We start from the raw sequence: 16,536 nt of genomic DNA, 5'->3' as shown, positions 1-16,536 counted from the left end.
GATATTTGTGTTATATGCCCTTTAGACACTCATCTAGGATGAGTATTAACTTACAATGGTGAAATAGCAAAGAATTTGGATCTAATTTATATTATGACCTATTTACCCCCTGAGTGAGCATGGGAAGGTAAGAATTTCCAGACTTCAAATGGCTTTCAGGTGAAATTTGAAAATTACTAGTTGGGCAATATTTCTAATTATGTATAATATTTTCTGATTCCATTTGTCCAAAGTATAATCATGTGCGTTATGCTGTGCCCCGTGTTGGTCTAGTGTACCATGTCCCCCGCCCCCCCACCACCTAAAGAGACAAAATGGGGAAAAATAATATAGTCTCTGTATTTAAGCAAACCAGAATATAGTTAGATGAAAAAAACACAAGACAGGTTATCTCCAACTGTGAAAAATGGTTAGGAAGGTGGGGGTTAACAGGCCAGGCCACCTTTGTGTAGACTTCAGTTGTTGGAGAGAGAGTGCCTGAGGTGGTCTTTGAAGAGCACTGATGGGACATGAGGAGACCTTGAACAAAATTTTAGGAAATGAGAGTGGCGTGTTTTGGATTAATTCATTTTATAAAATCATGCCTTACCTTCCTACATTATTTCACCACACTTTGGAGAAAACTGTCGGAAAGATCTGTATGTAGAGCCAATGGCCATCTCCTGGAACGTTCACTCTCTGGTCACGTGGAACCTGTCTAAAAGGGATATATACTGTTTATTGGATCTAGAGTGGGGCTAGCTGGAACCTTGGGCATTCACAGACTCTTTGATCTTGATCTTGTAAAATCAGGCAGCATCACGTGGGAGCTCTCCAGCCATTTGCCCTGTGGCACAGCTGCCTTGCCAAAGTGTCATCTACTGCCACATATATGCTTGAAGGTACTTTTCTTCTTTTTTGTCTAGTTAATTCCTTCCTGTCTATCAGGAGAGGGTCTGCTTCTTCTAGGAAATGACTTTCACAGATACACCCACCTCCTGCCTCACCATACATGTATTTCAGGCGCTCTTCCCAGTGACCCCAGAACACTGTGCCTTTTATTACACAGCTTCCATATTATTTGTAAATTCTCTGTCCCTCTCTTTTTGTAAAATTATTTTTCTCTCATTCTCCTGGAAGTTCTGTGAGGTCAGGAATTGTGTTTTATCCATCTCTGTAGTTGAAGTACCTCATACAGTAAATATCCTCAGTAAAATGTGTTGAATGAAGTCATTCCCTAACAGTGTAATTCACTCCTGTGCTCTGCTTTGAATTTGCCCGTCCTCCTCTGTCTGGTCATATCCAAGGTAGTTGGGGAAAGTAGAATCCTCTCACGGTTAGAGGTTCTTGGGAAACAAAGTTGGGAAAGCCCCTGAAGTAGCTGACAGAGAGGAAAGGCCTGTTGAAAGGTATTTTAGGAAATAACAGTTCACAGTGATAGGCCGGAAGGTCTGAAGGGAGAAATCTATATCTGACAGGCTGTAATTACATTTCTGAACCTGCTGCACTATATAGTTTTTAAAAGTGAAGTACAATTCACAGAAGGGAAAACTATTTTAAAATATACGATTGAGTGGCCTTTTAGCACATTCACATGTTGTATAACCACCACCTCTCTCTAGTTCCAAAACATTTATCGTCCCAAAAGGAAATTCTGTTCCCATTAAGCAATCACTCATTTTCCCTTATCCCAGCCCCTGGAAACCACTAATCTGCTTTCTGTCTGTGGACTTCCCTATTCTGGGTAGTCCCTATAAGTGGAGTCCTAGAGGAGGTACCTTTTGTGTTTGGCTTCTTTCACCTACACAGTGTTCTCAGGGTTCATTCTTGTTGCGGTATATGTGAGTGCTTCATTTCTTCTTATAGCTGAATAATCCATCATATGGATATATATCATTTTGTTCATTCATTCATCAGATGGTGGACATTTGGGTTGTTTGCGTCTTTAAGCTGTTGTGAACGGCCTGCTTTGAACATTTTGTGCACAGGGTTTTGTTTATATACCTGTTTTTGGTTCCTCTTGGTGTATACTCAGGAGTGGAATTGCTGGGTCATATGGGAATTCTATGTTTAAACTTTTTGAGGATTGTGTTATACTTTTTATATGTCCTCATGAAGGTCCTTTTATATAGATTGACTTGTAAGTTTTTTTTAATTGGTTCTTACTGATGTTTTATAAGAAGGTGAGGAGGCTTTTTTTTGCTGTATTTCTTCTATAAAATATCAATTTTTAAAATTTCGCTGTTCCTTTTCATGAATCCCATATTTATGCTTTTCCATATGAGCAACAACAGCTTTTTTTTTTTTTTTTTTTTTTTTTTCTCCCCAGTTTAAACATCTGTGCTTATTTTATTTCTGTCTTCCATTAACCATATTCCTCTCTTCCTCTCCAGGAATCTTATATGTTAAATTTCCCTGCATATACTTATTTACACCCTGGCAACACATCATCTCTTTTCAGCTGCTTCTTCCTTCCTCTCTGCTGGTAATACAAGTTTTGCTTGAAAATTCTTTTTTCTAAAGCTTTTCTTTTTTTTTTTTTTTCTGCATTTGTGGGTGGTTTTACATTATTTTTCAAAAAAAATTTTTTTTTCACTAAAATATGTGAGAGTTGGTTAGCATAACCAATTTCAGCATAACTGAAATTTCAGTTTAAAAAACTGGGGAAAAAGTATGTGCATTGTATTTGTGTCTAGATAAATAAAAACTACTCGCACAAAAAGTACTATTGAGTTAACTAACTTGAATGCATTCTCCTAATTACCAGTAAACCTTCTCAGTCTTGGGGCACACGGTTTTTTTTTTAATTTTTTAAAAATGTTTGTTTATCTTTGAAAGAGACAGGGAGAGAGACAGTGTGAGCTGGGGAGGGTCAGAGAGAGAGAGAGAGAGAGAGAGAGAGAGAGAGAGAGAGACACACACACACACACACACACACACACACACACACACAGTATCTAAAGCAGGCTCCAGGCTCTTAGGTGTCAGCACAGAGCCCGATGCGGGGCTTGAACTCACAAACTGTGAGATCATGACCTGAACTAAAGTCGGACGCCCAGCCGACTGAGCCACCCAGGTGCCCCGGGGCACACCTTTTGGAACCAGTTTCATTTCAAATGCATGATTCAATTTTGTTTTAAATCTAAATATATTTTGTGTGCTTAAAATGATGACACGGTGATAATCGGAGATGTTAATCTGAACCTTTTGATGGTCATGAGTAAATGTCAGTAATACAAGGGCCCTTGTAGTAGACTCCAGTATCTTGTCCCTTCATCATTTTGTGTTTGAAAACGTAGTTAATGGATAATTTTAGAGGCAAAAAAAATACAAGGTAAGAGTATCTTAGCAATATGGAAATGTTTTAAGAAAAAACATTCCACATTACAGCTTGTCCTCATCACTTTCGGCAGCTAGTCTTGAACACCTGTCTTTGGTGTATGGTTTGGGCATAGAAATTCTGAAGTGCCTTTGGTTATTCTCCAGAGTAATACATTATCAATTTAGTAATTACATTAAATGTTATGCAAGACGTTTCTTTTAGGCCTTCTAAATTTTGCTTTTATTTTTCACTTTTTCAAAAAAAATACAGTTTTATTGCATATACATTAAAAATATTTTTTGAACCAGTTAGAAAGGCCTTCACTTTTTTCTTCTACAAAAAGGATCTAAAGTTAACCTAGTTTTTGGCAACTTTTAAAAGTCCTTCTAAAGACCATTTAAAGGTCTGTGGACAGCAGACAGCTTAAGACTGTTTTCTACAGGGAAGTACACAAATGCAGTGTTTGTAAATCTTACTCTTGATTTGAGCTTCATGGATATAAAAAACAAATGGCATGATTAATCAAGAAAATTCATTTTCTTTTTAGGATAACAAGAATTTTAATGAATCTGGATGGACCAAGCTGGCGGGAGAAGCTGTCACCCATTCCTGCTGTGCCCACTTCCATGCATTTACGAGCTTCGCAGCCTGCCACAGAGACACCCCCAGACCAAGTGGGAGACTCCTGTAGCCATTCCCAGCCTGGCATCACAGGTAGGGGAGGCCTACAATCCTTTCTTGTGCGGGTTGTCTTGAGCTGTGTGTATATCTTCTCGGTAAAGCAGAAGGAGAAGGACATGAACTCAGGCATCAGACCCAGGTTTAAGTTAAGACCCTGTTCTCCCTCTAACTAGTCTTAAGTTGTTTCATGCATCCAGTGTCCTAGTGTGTATGAAAGGAGGAAATGTAACTCATGGAGTTCTTAGGAATAAATGGAGATGTGCATACAAAATAATAAAGGTTAAGTTAGCATAATTATTAATAAGAAAAAGAAATAGCATTAGTTTACTACTATGCCTATATGTGGCAGGGCTAAATAATAAGATTGGTGTGTTTGAAATAATAAAGTAAAATCCTACAATGTAAATATCTAGCAGGTATTTTCTTCTGCCTTATATTATAGTTGTTAACATATCTGCATTCCCTTAGTACCTACCTCATCACGTTGTACAGTGTTTAATAAGTGTTGACTTCACTCTTGCTTTCTGTGTAAAGCCATTGAGGCCCCATTTCTCCTGCCTGCTTAGGAATTCTATGTATATCTCCTTGAGCCTCATCTTGCAGACACCCTGAGATTCCTGAGTCATGATGTTCCAGTGGCTTCTCTTAGACCCTCACCCTCTTCATTGACTAGAAAGAAGATGCAGGGAACATCTGCTGAGGCTTTAAGATTATTTATTTATTGAAATGCTTATTTATTTATTCTGAGAGAGAAGGAGAAAGAGCGTGCACATGTGTGCCAGCAGGGGAGGGGCAGAGAAAGAGGGAGAGAGAGAATCCCAAGCAGACTTGGGGTGAGATTGTGACCTGAACCAAAATCAAGAGTCGGAAGCCTAACTGGCTGAGCCACCCAGGTGCCCCAGGGCTTTATGATTACTTAGCAGTCCTTGGAAAATCATGGGGCTCTCTGGTTTTCTAGATTTGCCATTAGAGCCTCACACAAAGCATTTGGTCAGTAAAGGGTAGCTGTTTGTTAACAGAGTGAATATACTAACTGTACCGTAGATATGGGATAGCTAATTATAAGCACAAGTATAATCAGTTCTTTGTGTTCATTTTTATGTGATTATTAGAATAGATACCGAAGGTTTAAAAACACTGGGGGAGGAAAAGCTTCAGGAAAGTTTTTCAGCTAGTTATATAAGCCCTAAAACAGAGTAATACTCTGTTTATGTTTTAGGGCTTATATATACTAGATTTATGGGGAGTGTCATTGGCCCCATTGTATGAGATCTTTTGAAACATGACACATTAGAAATACTCTGTGATTGGGATGCCTGGGTGGCTCAGTCGGCTGAGCGTCTGACTCTTGGTTTTGGCTCAGGTCGTGATCTCAGGTTTCAGCAGTTCAGGCCCTGTGTCGGGCTCTGTGCTGACGGTGCAGAGCCTGCTTGGGATTCTCTCTCTTCTTCCTTTTTCTCGGGCCCTTCCTTGCTCGTTCTGTCTCTCTCTAAATAAATAAATAAACTTAAAAAAAATTTTTTTTTAATATTCTGTGATTTAAAGTAAAAGATGAGAAGTTACTACTTCATGCCATTGTGCAGGGGACAAATAAGAATATTGTTAATATTCCAAGTTTATATTACAAGTTTAGTGTGTTAAGATTTTTAGATTATAAAATTTAAAGATATTTTAAATTTTAATTTATCGATTTTTATATCAGGTGACTCCATTGGGTAATTTACACAGATTTAAAACTTTAGATATACTTTATGTGTGTTAAAAAACTTTGATTGCAAGTAACAGAAAATCTATTGACAGGTTGTAAGGAATGGTTTTGGCTCATGGAACTGAAAGGGCTCAGGCAGGCCCTAAAATCAGGCACAGCTCATCAGGGCTCAAGTTCTGATGGAAAATAATAGAACTGCAGCAGTTTTAGGGTTCATGTGTGCACTTAAGAATGTCTAAAGGGAGAGAGACGCCATTGCTTTGGGTGGCATTAATTTAACAATGAGAAAATATGTTACACCTAAAACCCTAGCTTTTTTATCCTATTCCTTTCTTGGCCCAGAATCTAATGGTAGTTACTCTAATGGGTCATGTGTCCATTCCTGAGCCAGTCCCTATGATGAAGGAATGCCATGCCTGGATTGGCTTAGGCCTGAGTTCTTGATCAGTGGAGTCAGCTTCCCCTGAACACCTGGGGTTAATAGGAGAGGGGTGATAGCTGAATGAATATCAAGGCACTCTTAGGAAGGGGAAATGGATCCTAAACAGAGAGTCAGCCGTGATCACTGCATGATAACAGGTAATGGTAATAGTTGGGACTCTCTCTCTCTGAAGATAACAGAAAATCCAACCCTTTATGGCTTAAGCAATAAAGGTTGTTAACTGGCTCGTACCGTGGAAAAGTCCGCAAGTAATGTAGCTGCAGGGATGGTTGGATTCAGGATTCGGGGATTCTTATTTAGCTCTCTATCTTGACCTCTCTGTTGCTCTTTTCAGCCCATTTTTAGACACACAGACTCTCCCCTTGTATCATCGGATGGCAGAATAGCTCCTCCTTTCCTCCTCATTTTCCACTGGAAAGAGCCAAGAATTTTCAGAAGCTGCCACAGAAATCTTAAGTGTATCTTATTGGCTCTCATAGGCCCATCCCTGACCAATTAGATTATTGTGGCTAAAGAAATATAATGTGCTGATTAGTAAAAAAATAAAGATTACTCCAAATGGTAGGGCTAGGGTACGGTTTGCTTTACCTAAACTACAGGACAGAGGGTGGACGAGGTGTGATCTTCCAAGGAAATGCGGGGCCATATGTCTGCCTCAGGCATGAACAGGTTTGTTTGTTCATTTTTCATGAGATAGTTTTCCCACCAAACACTGCAGATGTTTGTATCTTCAGCAGAGGACATACCAATATGGATAAAATAATATAATTACTTATATTTTATTTTCTAATTTGAAAAAATATTGTAATAATTGTGTAATTTTTACTTACAGCCAATTTGTCTTTTTAATTTGTATACCAAGTTTTGTTCCACGTAGACTTCAGCTCTGCATGGTATGTGTGGTCAGGTTAATTTGCAATAGAATATCTACTTACAGATGTACTGAAGATTTTGTAGAGGTGCTTATATGAATCCTTCCTCTTTTTTTTTTTCCCCCTTGGGGGGTGTCCCATAGATGAAAAAATGTTTAAAACCCTTAAAGAAGAAGGAAATCAATGTGTAAAGGACAAAAACTATAAAGATGCCCTTAGTAAATACATTGAATGCTTAAAGATTAACAACAAGGAATGTGCCATTTATACAAACAGGCAAGTTCTTTGTAACTTTATGTATTTCTTACGTTCATTTTTTTTTTTTATCAAAACATACAGACAAATTAATTGCCGAATTTTTTTCCCATCATTTTGACAATTTATATAGCATATTGTCCTAGGTGAGTATTCTTTAAAGAGATGGGGCCATAGAAGTTCCAGAGAGATGGAAAGCATGAGGCGGGCTGGGCGTCTGGTTGGTCTGCGACACAGGTTCCGCAGGCCGTCCTCGCCGCCCTGACGTTGCCGCACTGTCCCGTCTTGGCCGTTTGGACCCACTGTGGCTTAGTCAGGTCTGCGCATCATCCTCCGTGTAGGAGCAGGAGTCACCTCCCTTTCAAACTAGTTCTTAAGTGTCCTTTTTCTCTTGAAGTCCTAAGAGAGGGGACCAGCATCCTTCAGTGCATAGCAAGAATAGGCAGATTGTTCTGGAAAGCTGTTTAGAGGCCATCTATACCACATAATGGTAAAAGATCGCTCTAGAAATCTGGTGATTGAGGAATTTTAGGAGTAAGTAGAGTCTGGGGTGATGAGGAAGAAGGCTTAGTTCCTAAAGAGCAGGGACTCCCAGCACAAGATTTCCTAGCTATTTCAGATGAATTCTTTTTAATTTAACTTCTCACTGCTTTGTTTTTGTACATGTTTTCCTCTATTGGCAACCATTTTGCCAAAAGTTTTGTCATTAACTCCAACAGGTAGTTTTCTACTCTTCTTCTGTTCAGTCTCTGCGGTTCTGGGCATTAATGGCCACTCAGTTTTCCCTGGAAACCGCCTCTCCTCTTGGCATCAGTGCAGACACTCACTTGCCTGGCTCTTTTCTTCCTCTATGGGCCTTTCTTTCCCAGCCGTTTTTGGGGTTCTGAAGGTGTAGGTCCCTTTTTCACTCTGCATGCTCTCTGAGCCATTGCATCCTCCCTTCAGTTCCATTACCTTTCAGTTGTGTCCCCCCCAAATCTCTGTGTGGGCTCCAGACCTAAGCACTCCGCTCCTCTCTGCCTTCCTGACCGATGTGTCCCTCTCCTAGTGTGTCTGCAAGCTTGGATGTCCTACTTCTAAATTCCTCTTGGGGGAGCCTTTCTCTCCGCCCTCCCCTTCACCCATGTCCCATCACCACTGTCTCCTCCGAGATGTCTGCTACCCCCTCCACAGCACAGACTTGTTCCCTCTCGTCTCATTCTCTGAATTGCAGCACGACTAATCTTCCTAAAACATGGTGAACATGTTAGCCCCTATTTGAGAACCCATTGGTGGACTTGCTGGAAGCTCAGGATAAAGCTCAGGCTCCTTGCTCTTCCCCATCTGGCCTGACCACCCTTCTACCTCATCCCTGCACCCAGCCAGCCATATGGCACTTAGTTCATCAAGAGTACCTTGCTCTCTGTCTTTCACTGTGAGACTCTGCCGTTGCTGGGCCATTGGCCACCCTCTCCCCTCCTGCATCTTAACTCTCAGCCCAGTGCCTTCACACTGGATAATTCTCACCTCCCACTCTGGGCTTCAACTTAAATGTAACTTCTTCTGGGAAGTCTTCCCTGATTACTCTTGCCTTTGCCTCAGCCCCACCAGATCTGGTAAGATTCTCAGCTGTGTGTTCCCAGAGCATCCTGTTCAGATTTTATTATGTTTGCTTATTTTAATTGTCTCTTCCACTTAGACTATAGCCTTCTTGAGGGGCCTGAGCTGTACTTGTTTGCAGTTGTATCCCCAGTGCCATAATTATGTATATTGCAAGAAAATGCCATAATTAGAGTAAAATGTTAGGCTTCAATGAGACAGCCAACAGACTTATTGAGCTATGTTCTGATTGTTATTAACTATCTAAATTTATAGTGTTGTCTTTGCATTTCATAATACGTAATTGCTTTCATAATTACATTCTACCAGAGCTCTGTGTTACTTGAAGCTGTGCCAATTTGAAGAGGCAAAGCAGGATTGTGATCGGGCACTTGAGATAGATAACAGGAATGTAAAAGCGTGCTACAGACGAGCTCTGGCTCATAAAGGACTCAAGGTGAGGAAATCTTCATTTTAATAAGTAAATTTCAGCTCTGAAAACAACATGTGGTTTTCATGAACATGAATCTTGGGAGTGAGATTATCCTGGGATTTAATCCTGGTTCTATGCTAACCAATCCTGAAAGCTTAGAATAGGCCTCAGATTTCCCCTACCTTTAATGTGGAGCTAGATATTTTCTAAGATTCCTTCCAGCTCAAAAATTGTTATTTTATTTCCGGATTTTCCGAGGACTTTTGTTAGTTAATGATAGATCCATTTTATGGAACAGGAAGGTTTGTTACTGAATCACTGAAGGCAACCACTGGATTCCTCCACCAAAGGATTGAGGTGTCTGTGGGGTGGGAGGAAGGCATCAGAACGGAAGCTTGGTTCACCAAGTGAAAGTTGGTAGAGACATCAGAGATTGGTGATTTGGGCCTTAAACTGGCTGCTTTAGAGTGGCATTCTTCTCTAAGAAAACCACACCATTATTTGCAAAGAAAGTATTGTATAATTACACTTTTCTTTAGGCTGATTCTTCTGCATGGAAAACTTGAATGAATGTACATATTTGTAGAAAGTAATGTCACAAAGAAAAGTCAGAACATACTGACTTTGGCTATGGCATTTCTTGAAATTGTTATTTCTTAAAAATCAACTTGATTAGGGTCTGATACAATGAAATTCACACATTGTAAGCTTTCACATCTTTTAATTTTTTTCTCTTTAGAGGTTTTTTTAAATTGAGATACAACTGACAACTAACATTGTATTAGTTTCAGGTATACAGCCTAATGATTTGATTTGCACAATGATCACCAGTAAGTCTAGTTAGCAGCCCATCAGCACACATAGTTGAAATTTTTTTTCTTGTGATGAGAACTTTTAAGATCTATGCTTGTAGCAACTTTCAAATATGCAATACAATATTATTAATTGTATCACCATGCTGTGCATTATATCCAATGAGTTCTTTCTTTCTTAACTGGAAATTTGTGCCTTTTGACCCATTTCACCTACTCCCCTGCCCTTGTCTTGCCTCTGAAAACCACCAGTTTGTTCTTTGTGTCTGTAAATTCAGTTCTGTTTTTGGTCTTTTTTTCTAAATTTCACGTACAAGTGCAGTCATAAGGTAATTGCCTTTCTCTGTCTTACCTCACTTTTAGCATATGCCCTCAGGAGCCATCCATGTTGTTGCAAATGGTAGGATTTCCTTCTTTTGTATGACTGTAAATAGACCACATTTTTTCTATCTGTTCATTCATTGATGGACACTTAGGTTGTTTCCATGTCTTGGCTGTTGTAAATATTGCTGCCGTTAACACAGGAGTGCAGAGGTCTTGCAGATTTCATGTTTTCGTTTCCTTCAGATAAATACCTAGAGGTGGAATTGCTGGATCATATGGTAGTCTTATTTTAGTTTTTTGAGGAGCCTCCATACTGTTTTCTATAACGGCTATATCAGTTTCCATTCCCACCCACAGCGCACGAGGGTTCCCTTTTCTCCACATCCTCACCAGCACTTGTTATCTCTTATCTTTTGGATGATTGCCGTTCTGACAAGAGTGATACCTCATTGTGCGTTTGATTTCTATCTCCCTGCTGGTTAGTGATGTGGAGCATTTTTTCATATACCTGTTGGCCATCTGTATGTCTTCTTTGGAAAAATGTCTATTTAGTTCCTCTGCTCATTTTTTAATCAGATTATTTTTTCGATATTGAGTTCTGTGAATTGTTTGTGTACTTTGGATAACTGCTTATTAGATACAGGATTTGCAGATATTTTCTCCCACTTGGTAGTTTTCATTTTGTTGATGGTTTCCTTCACCGTGCAGAAGCTTGATGTAGTCCACTTGTTTATTGTTGCTTTTGTTACCTTTGCTTTTGGCATCAAATCCAAAACCCAAGACCAGCATCAAGGAGCTTACCACCTATGTTTTCTTCTAGTAGTTTATGGTTTCAAGTCTTATGTTCAAGTTTGGTCCATCTTTTTTTTTGTTGATATTTGTATGTAGTGTAAAGACAGTGGTCCAGTTTTCTCAACAGCATTTATTGAAGACTGTCCTTTCCCCAGTGAGAATTCTTGGCCCCTTTGTCATAAATTAGTTGACCATTTATGCATGGCTTTTTATTTCTGAGCTCTCTGTTCTGTCTTATTCATATCTGTGTCTGTTTTTATGCCAATACCATACTATTTTAATTACTGTAGTTTTGTAATGTAGTTTTATTTTTTTTAATTTTAAAATTTATTTATTTTTGAGAGAGAGAGACAGAGACGGACAGAGCATGAGCAGGGGAGGAGCAGAGAGAGAGGGAGACACAGAATCCAAACCATGCTCCAGGCTCTGAACTGTCACCACAGAGCCCGATGTGGAGCTCAAACTCGTGAACTGCGAGATCATGACCTGAGCCGAAGTTGGATGCTTAACCAACTGAGCCACGCAGGCACCTCTGTAATGTTTAAAATCAGGAAGTGTGGTGCTTCCAGCTTTTTGTTCTTTTTCAAGATTGCTTTGGCTACTCGGGGTGTTATGTGGTTCATATAGTAAGTTTTAGGATTGTTTATTCTATTTCTGTGGGAAATGCCATTGGAATTTTGAATAGGGATTGCATTGAATCTATAGATTGCTTTGGGTAGGGTAAACATTTTAAAGGTATTATTTTTTCCCATCCATGAGCATGGAAAGTCTTGCCATTTATTTCTGTCTTCTTCAGTTTGTTTCATCAGTGTGTTATAGCTTTCAATGTGCAAAGCTTTCACCTTCTTGGTTAAATTTATTCCTAGGTATTTTATTCTTTTTGATGCAATTATAAGTAGAATTGTTTTCTTAATTTGGTCATTGACTTTTGAGTAATGTAAATTCTCGTGTAGCCATCACTCCAGTCAAGGTAAATATTATTTGCCTCTCTCAAGGAAATTCCCTATGCCCATTTTTCTTTATTTCCCTTATTCTGCCCCCACTCCCAGGCAGCCATTCATCTGGTTTCTATCACTGTAGATTAGTTTTGCTTCTTTTTGACAGTAACATAAACATAGTCCTATAGAATTTACTGTTTGACTTTTTTTTTTTTTGCTCAGCATAGCATCTGAGAGTTAATCTGTACTATGTGAATATTAGGAATTGTTTCTTTTTTAAATTTTTAAAATGTTTTTTATTTATTTTTGAGAGAGAGAGAGAGAGACAGAGCGTGAGTGGGGGAGGAGCAGAGAGAGAGGGAGACACAGAATCTGACGCAGGGTCTAGACTCCGAGCCACCAGCACAGAGCCGATGTGGGGATCGAACTCATGAACCTCGAGATCATGACCTGAGCCAAAGTCTGATGCCCAAACGACTGAGCCACCCAGGCGCCCCAGGAATTGTTCCTTTTTTATTGTTAATTTTTATTACTGATTATACCACAACTTTTTTTTTTTTTTTAACATATTCACTAGTTAATTACATTCAGCTGTTTCTAGTTTGGGGCTATTAATATAGCTGCTATGATTTTTCCCCGCCCACATGTTATGAACTTGTTCATGAATTGGTATAGCAAGAGACCAGCTGTGAGTAGGAGTGGGGATGGAGAGAGATGGTCAGATCATGAAAGGCGCGAGGGTCATGCTGTGGTGACTAGGCTTGATCCTGAAGGTGGTGGGAACCCCTAAAGGCTACGTGGTCAAGGAGGGTACAGTGGGTCAGATTTGCCAGCAGTGTGGAAGGTGGATCACTGGGGACCCAGCACGGAGTAGGGAGATTGGTTAGAAGCTACCAGGTCAGCTGCCTGAAGGAAGGTAATGGCAGAGGAAAGAGAGAAGGCCTATTAGTTTGCCGGGGCTGCCATAACAAAGTACCCACATCACGGGTTAAACAACAGAACTTTATTTTGTTAGAGTTCTTACGGTTCTTAATCTTGAGATTAAGGCATCAGCAGGGATGGCTCCTTTTGAGGGCTGTGAAGGAAGGATGTGTTCTAGCCCCTCTCCTGGGCTTGCGGTTGGCTGTCTTTTCCCTGTATCTTCATGTTGTCTTCTGTCTGTATATGTCTGTCTTCCACTTTCCTCTTTTTTTAAGGACACCAGTCATATTGGATAGGACCCACCCTATTGATCTCACGTTAACTTGATTACTTCTTTAAAGAACCTATCCCCAGGGGTGCCTGGGTGGCTCAGTCAGTTGAGCGTACAACTCTCGATTTCGGCTCAGGTCATGGTTCCCAGGGTCATGGGATTGAGCCCTACATCAGGCTCTGCACTGATGGCGTGGAGCCTGCTTAGGATTCTCTCTCTTCCCCCTCTGCCCCTCCCCCGCTTACACTCACTTGCTCGCTCTCTAAAAAATGAAAACCTGTCTCCAAATTACATTCTGAAGTATACATTCTAAAGTGCTATGGGTTAAGACTTCAGCATAGGAATTTTTAGGAGGGGAACACAATTAGCCCGTAACAGAGAGATTAACTGAAGGTTGTTTGAAGGTAAAGTCGACAGGACCTACTGAGCAGATGGACAGAGGAAGGAACAAAGGTGGTACCTCCAGGGTTACTGGCTTGGGTAGCTGTGCAATAATGCAATAATGGAGGGTATTCAGGAGGAGGGAGAGGCTTGAGTGGGGAGGGGGATAGTTAGGTTTGACGTTACTGAGTTTGAGGTAATTCTTTTAGTTCCTGCCCATCACTGATGGGGAAATACTAAAAATATATTCTGTAAAACCTGGGTTTTGTTGGGAGAGGGCGGTCATGTTTTTCTACAGTGCAGCATATGAGCTGTGCTCGTTGTGCCTTGAGGAGTCAGGACTTTCTGCATCGCACATGCACTGAGGTTGCCGCGTGGAGGCTGTGCTGTGACCTCCAGACCGTTGGAGCCACGCAGCTGCCTGCCCTCCCTGTCGCCCCTCCCAGTTTGTTATAAAGGATGCAGATGAACAGCCGGGTAAAGAGGTGCGTCGGCCCAGGTCAAGAAGGGTCCTGAGCACGGGAACTCCCGTCTCCATGGAGCTGGAGTGCGCCACCTTCCCTGCAGGTTTGTGCCACGGTGCGCACGTGACCTGACCCCCCCCCCACCCGACTCCTGCTTTTTTTGTTAGCAACACGCTCATTTATAAACCTCACGTATAGATTCCTTAGATGGTATGTGGCACCGTGAATTAAGAGAGGCTTCTTCAAAACTCCCTCAGCTTTCTCGAGCTTGATGAATTCAGGTACGTGAGGGTAGGTGTGTGTGATGACTCACGAGTGTATGCGTGTCCAGACTCTTAGAGCAGGTTTACTCCATGCTGGTTGCCTGACTCTTGGAACTTGTCTTCCTGACACAATGTGAGAGGTGTACCTAACGAAAGACTTTTTATACTCCTTTGGAATGCATTCTAGAAATTGTACTCTGCAGAAAGATGATCCCAAATTTGAGTAATCCAACCCACTAGATTATGAGGCCGGCAGTTTGTTTTTCTGGTTTGATTTCTTGCAGTTTTGTTTATACGTCCTGTAGTTTGAGTTATGTGCCAAGCGAACTTAGTTTCAGTATCTTCAAAAGCGACAACTGCTTACAAAATGCACCAGAAGTCATGCCTGGATCCACTTCCTTGGCGTGTCTGGGAGGGGCTGGCGCGGAGGCTCACGAGGAGCAGGTGCCCTGCCTGTAGTTAGTAGCACGCGCACACACATGCCAGTTTTAAAAATCACGGGGCTTTCACTTAGAATTCCTTTTTCCCCAAGTTTTTGTTTAAATTTCAGTTCACATACAACGCAATACTAGTTTCAGGTGTAGAATTTAGTGATACAGCGCTTAGTGTAACACCTGGCACTCATCACAGTAAGCGCCTAGATCCTTGATCCCCAACACCTAGTTCACCTGTACCCCCATCCACCTCCCCACTGGTGACCATCAGTTTGTTCTCCAGAGTTAAGAGTCTTCCTTGGTTTGCCTCCTCCCCCACCGCCTGTGTTCATTTGTTCAAATTCCACATGTGAATGAAATCATATGGTATTTGTCTTAGAATTTCTTTCTTTAATCAAGTGCCGCTTATGTACGTGCTAGACTGTGGGAGCGGAGTGGTAAATAAGACATTGTGCTTGCATTAAGGAATTTGCAGCCAACTGGTATGCTAGAAGGCCAAAAATATCAAAAAGTAACATAACTCTTATTACAGTTTAAGTGCATCTATTAATATATATATTACCACAAACACATGTGATTATACTTTTTTTTTTAAGGCCTAATGGTATAATTAGCAACTCTGAACGTCTTCCTTTTTGCCAGAGCCATACTTTTCTCTTCATGTATGCTCTGCTCTTCCCTCCCGCGTGGCTATTTGTCTTCAGGTCCTGTGTTCTCTGACAACTGTGTCAAAAGACGACTCCTTTGGGGCGCCTGGGTGGCTCGGTCAGTTGAAGGTCCGACTTCGGCTCAGGTCATGATCTCACAGTCTGTGAGTTCGAGCCCTGCGTCAGGCTCTGTGCTGACCGCTCAGAGCCTGGAGCCTGTTTCAGATTCTGTGTCTCCCTCTCTCTCTCTGCCCTGCCCTGCTCATGCTCTGTCTCTCTCTGTCTCAAAAATAAATAAACACTAAAAAAAAAAAAAAAATTAAAAAAAAGACTCCTTCCTCCTCGTTAGTATCATCGGAAACCTTGGTTTTCTTACTTGCATTAGTGATAGTCCATACTTATTTGTTTACTTTTTTATATTGTTTCCCTTCATAAGACAGAAACTTCCATAAGGGCCAGGGCCAGGCTGCGTGACCATTTTTGGGATCTGGCCCACGGGCCCTTGTCTTCCAGTGTCTCCGCTTTTCTGGCTCTTTTTCTTTTTACATTTGCTCGCCTCTGTTTTAACTCTTATCGAAGTGTATTTCCTATTTTCTTATGTCTCCGTCAACCAGACAGATTGCTCTTTATATATAGATTTTTCTTGAATGGGTTGAAAAACCATACATACTGACTCCGTGACTGGTGGACTTTCATTTCCAAGGCTGTAGCTCACAAATCTGTTTTCAGGCATGTCGCTAGGATTCCACAACTGTATTCCCGTTCACTTTCTGGTCATTGCTGCCTCGATCATCCCAAGAATTATATCTCTGTGCCTCAGTTCCCTGACTTTTTAAATGGGGCAGAAGTTAGTATGTACAGGGCTGCTGTGAGAGTAAACTAATACTTTCAAAATGCTGAGAATGGTCAGAGTTAGCAGGAACTACCTCAGCTTGCCCTGCTGTCCCACTTGCTTGCCTTTCAGTATGGTTCCTAGCATGAACACTTAGGATGGAAATACGGTGTCATTTGGGTTTTCT

General features: G+C 40.9%; 1 protein-coding gene across 3 annotated transcripts in view; it reads left to right on the top strand.

Moving 5' to 3' along the window:
- SPAG1 (sperm associated antigen 1) overlaps positions 1 to 16,536 on the top strand; it is a 78,448-nt gene that overhangs the window by 47,451 nt on the left and 14,461 nt on the right. For all 3 annotated transcript variants that reach the window (XM_045454065.1, XM_045454064.1, XM_045454066.1), the window contains 3 exons: positions 3,849 to 4,015; positions 7,148 to 7,280; positions 9,168 to 9,294. In XM_045454065.1, the coding sequence (XP_045310021.1) occupies positions 3,849 to 4,015; positions 7,148 to 7,280; positions 9,168 to 9,294 (427 nt within the window). The remainder of the gene's footprint in view (positions 1 to 3,848; positions 4,016 to 7,147; positions 7,281 to 9,167; positions 9,295 to 16,536) is intronic.

Source organism: Leopardus geoffroyi, chromosome C3, assembly GCF_018350155.1.
Source record: "Leopardus geoffroyi isolate Oge1 chromosome C3, O.geoffroyi_Oge1_pat1.0, whole genome shotgun sequence".
In the NCBI taxonomy this organism is placed as follows: domain Eukaryota; kingdom Metazoa; phylum Chordata; class Mammalia; order Carnivora; family Felidae; genus Leopardus; species Leopardus geoffroyi.
This window is presented reverse-complemented; position numbering and strand designations above follow the sequence as displayed.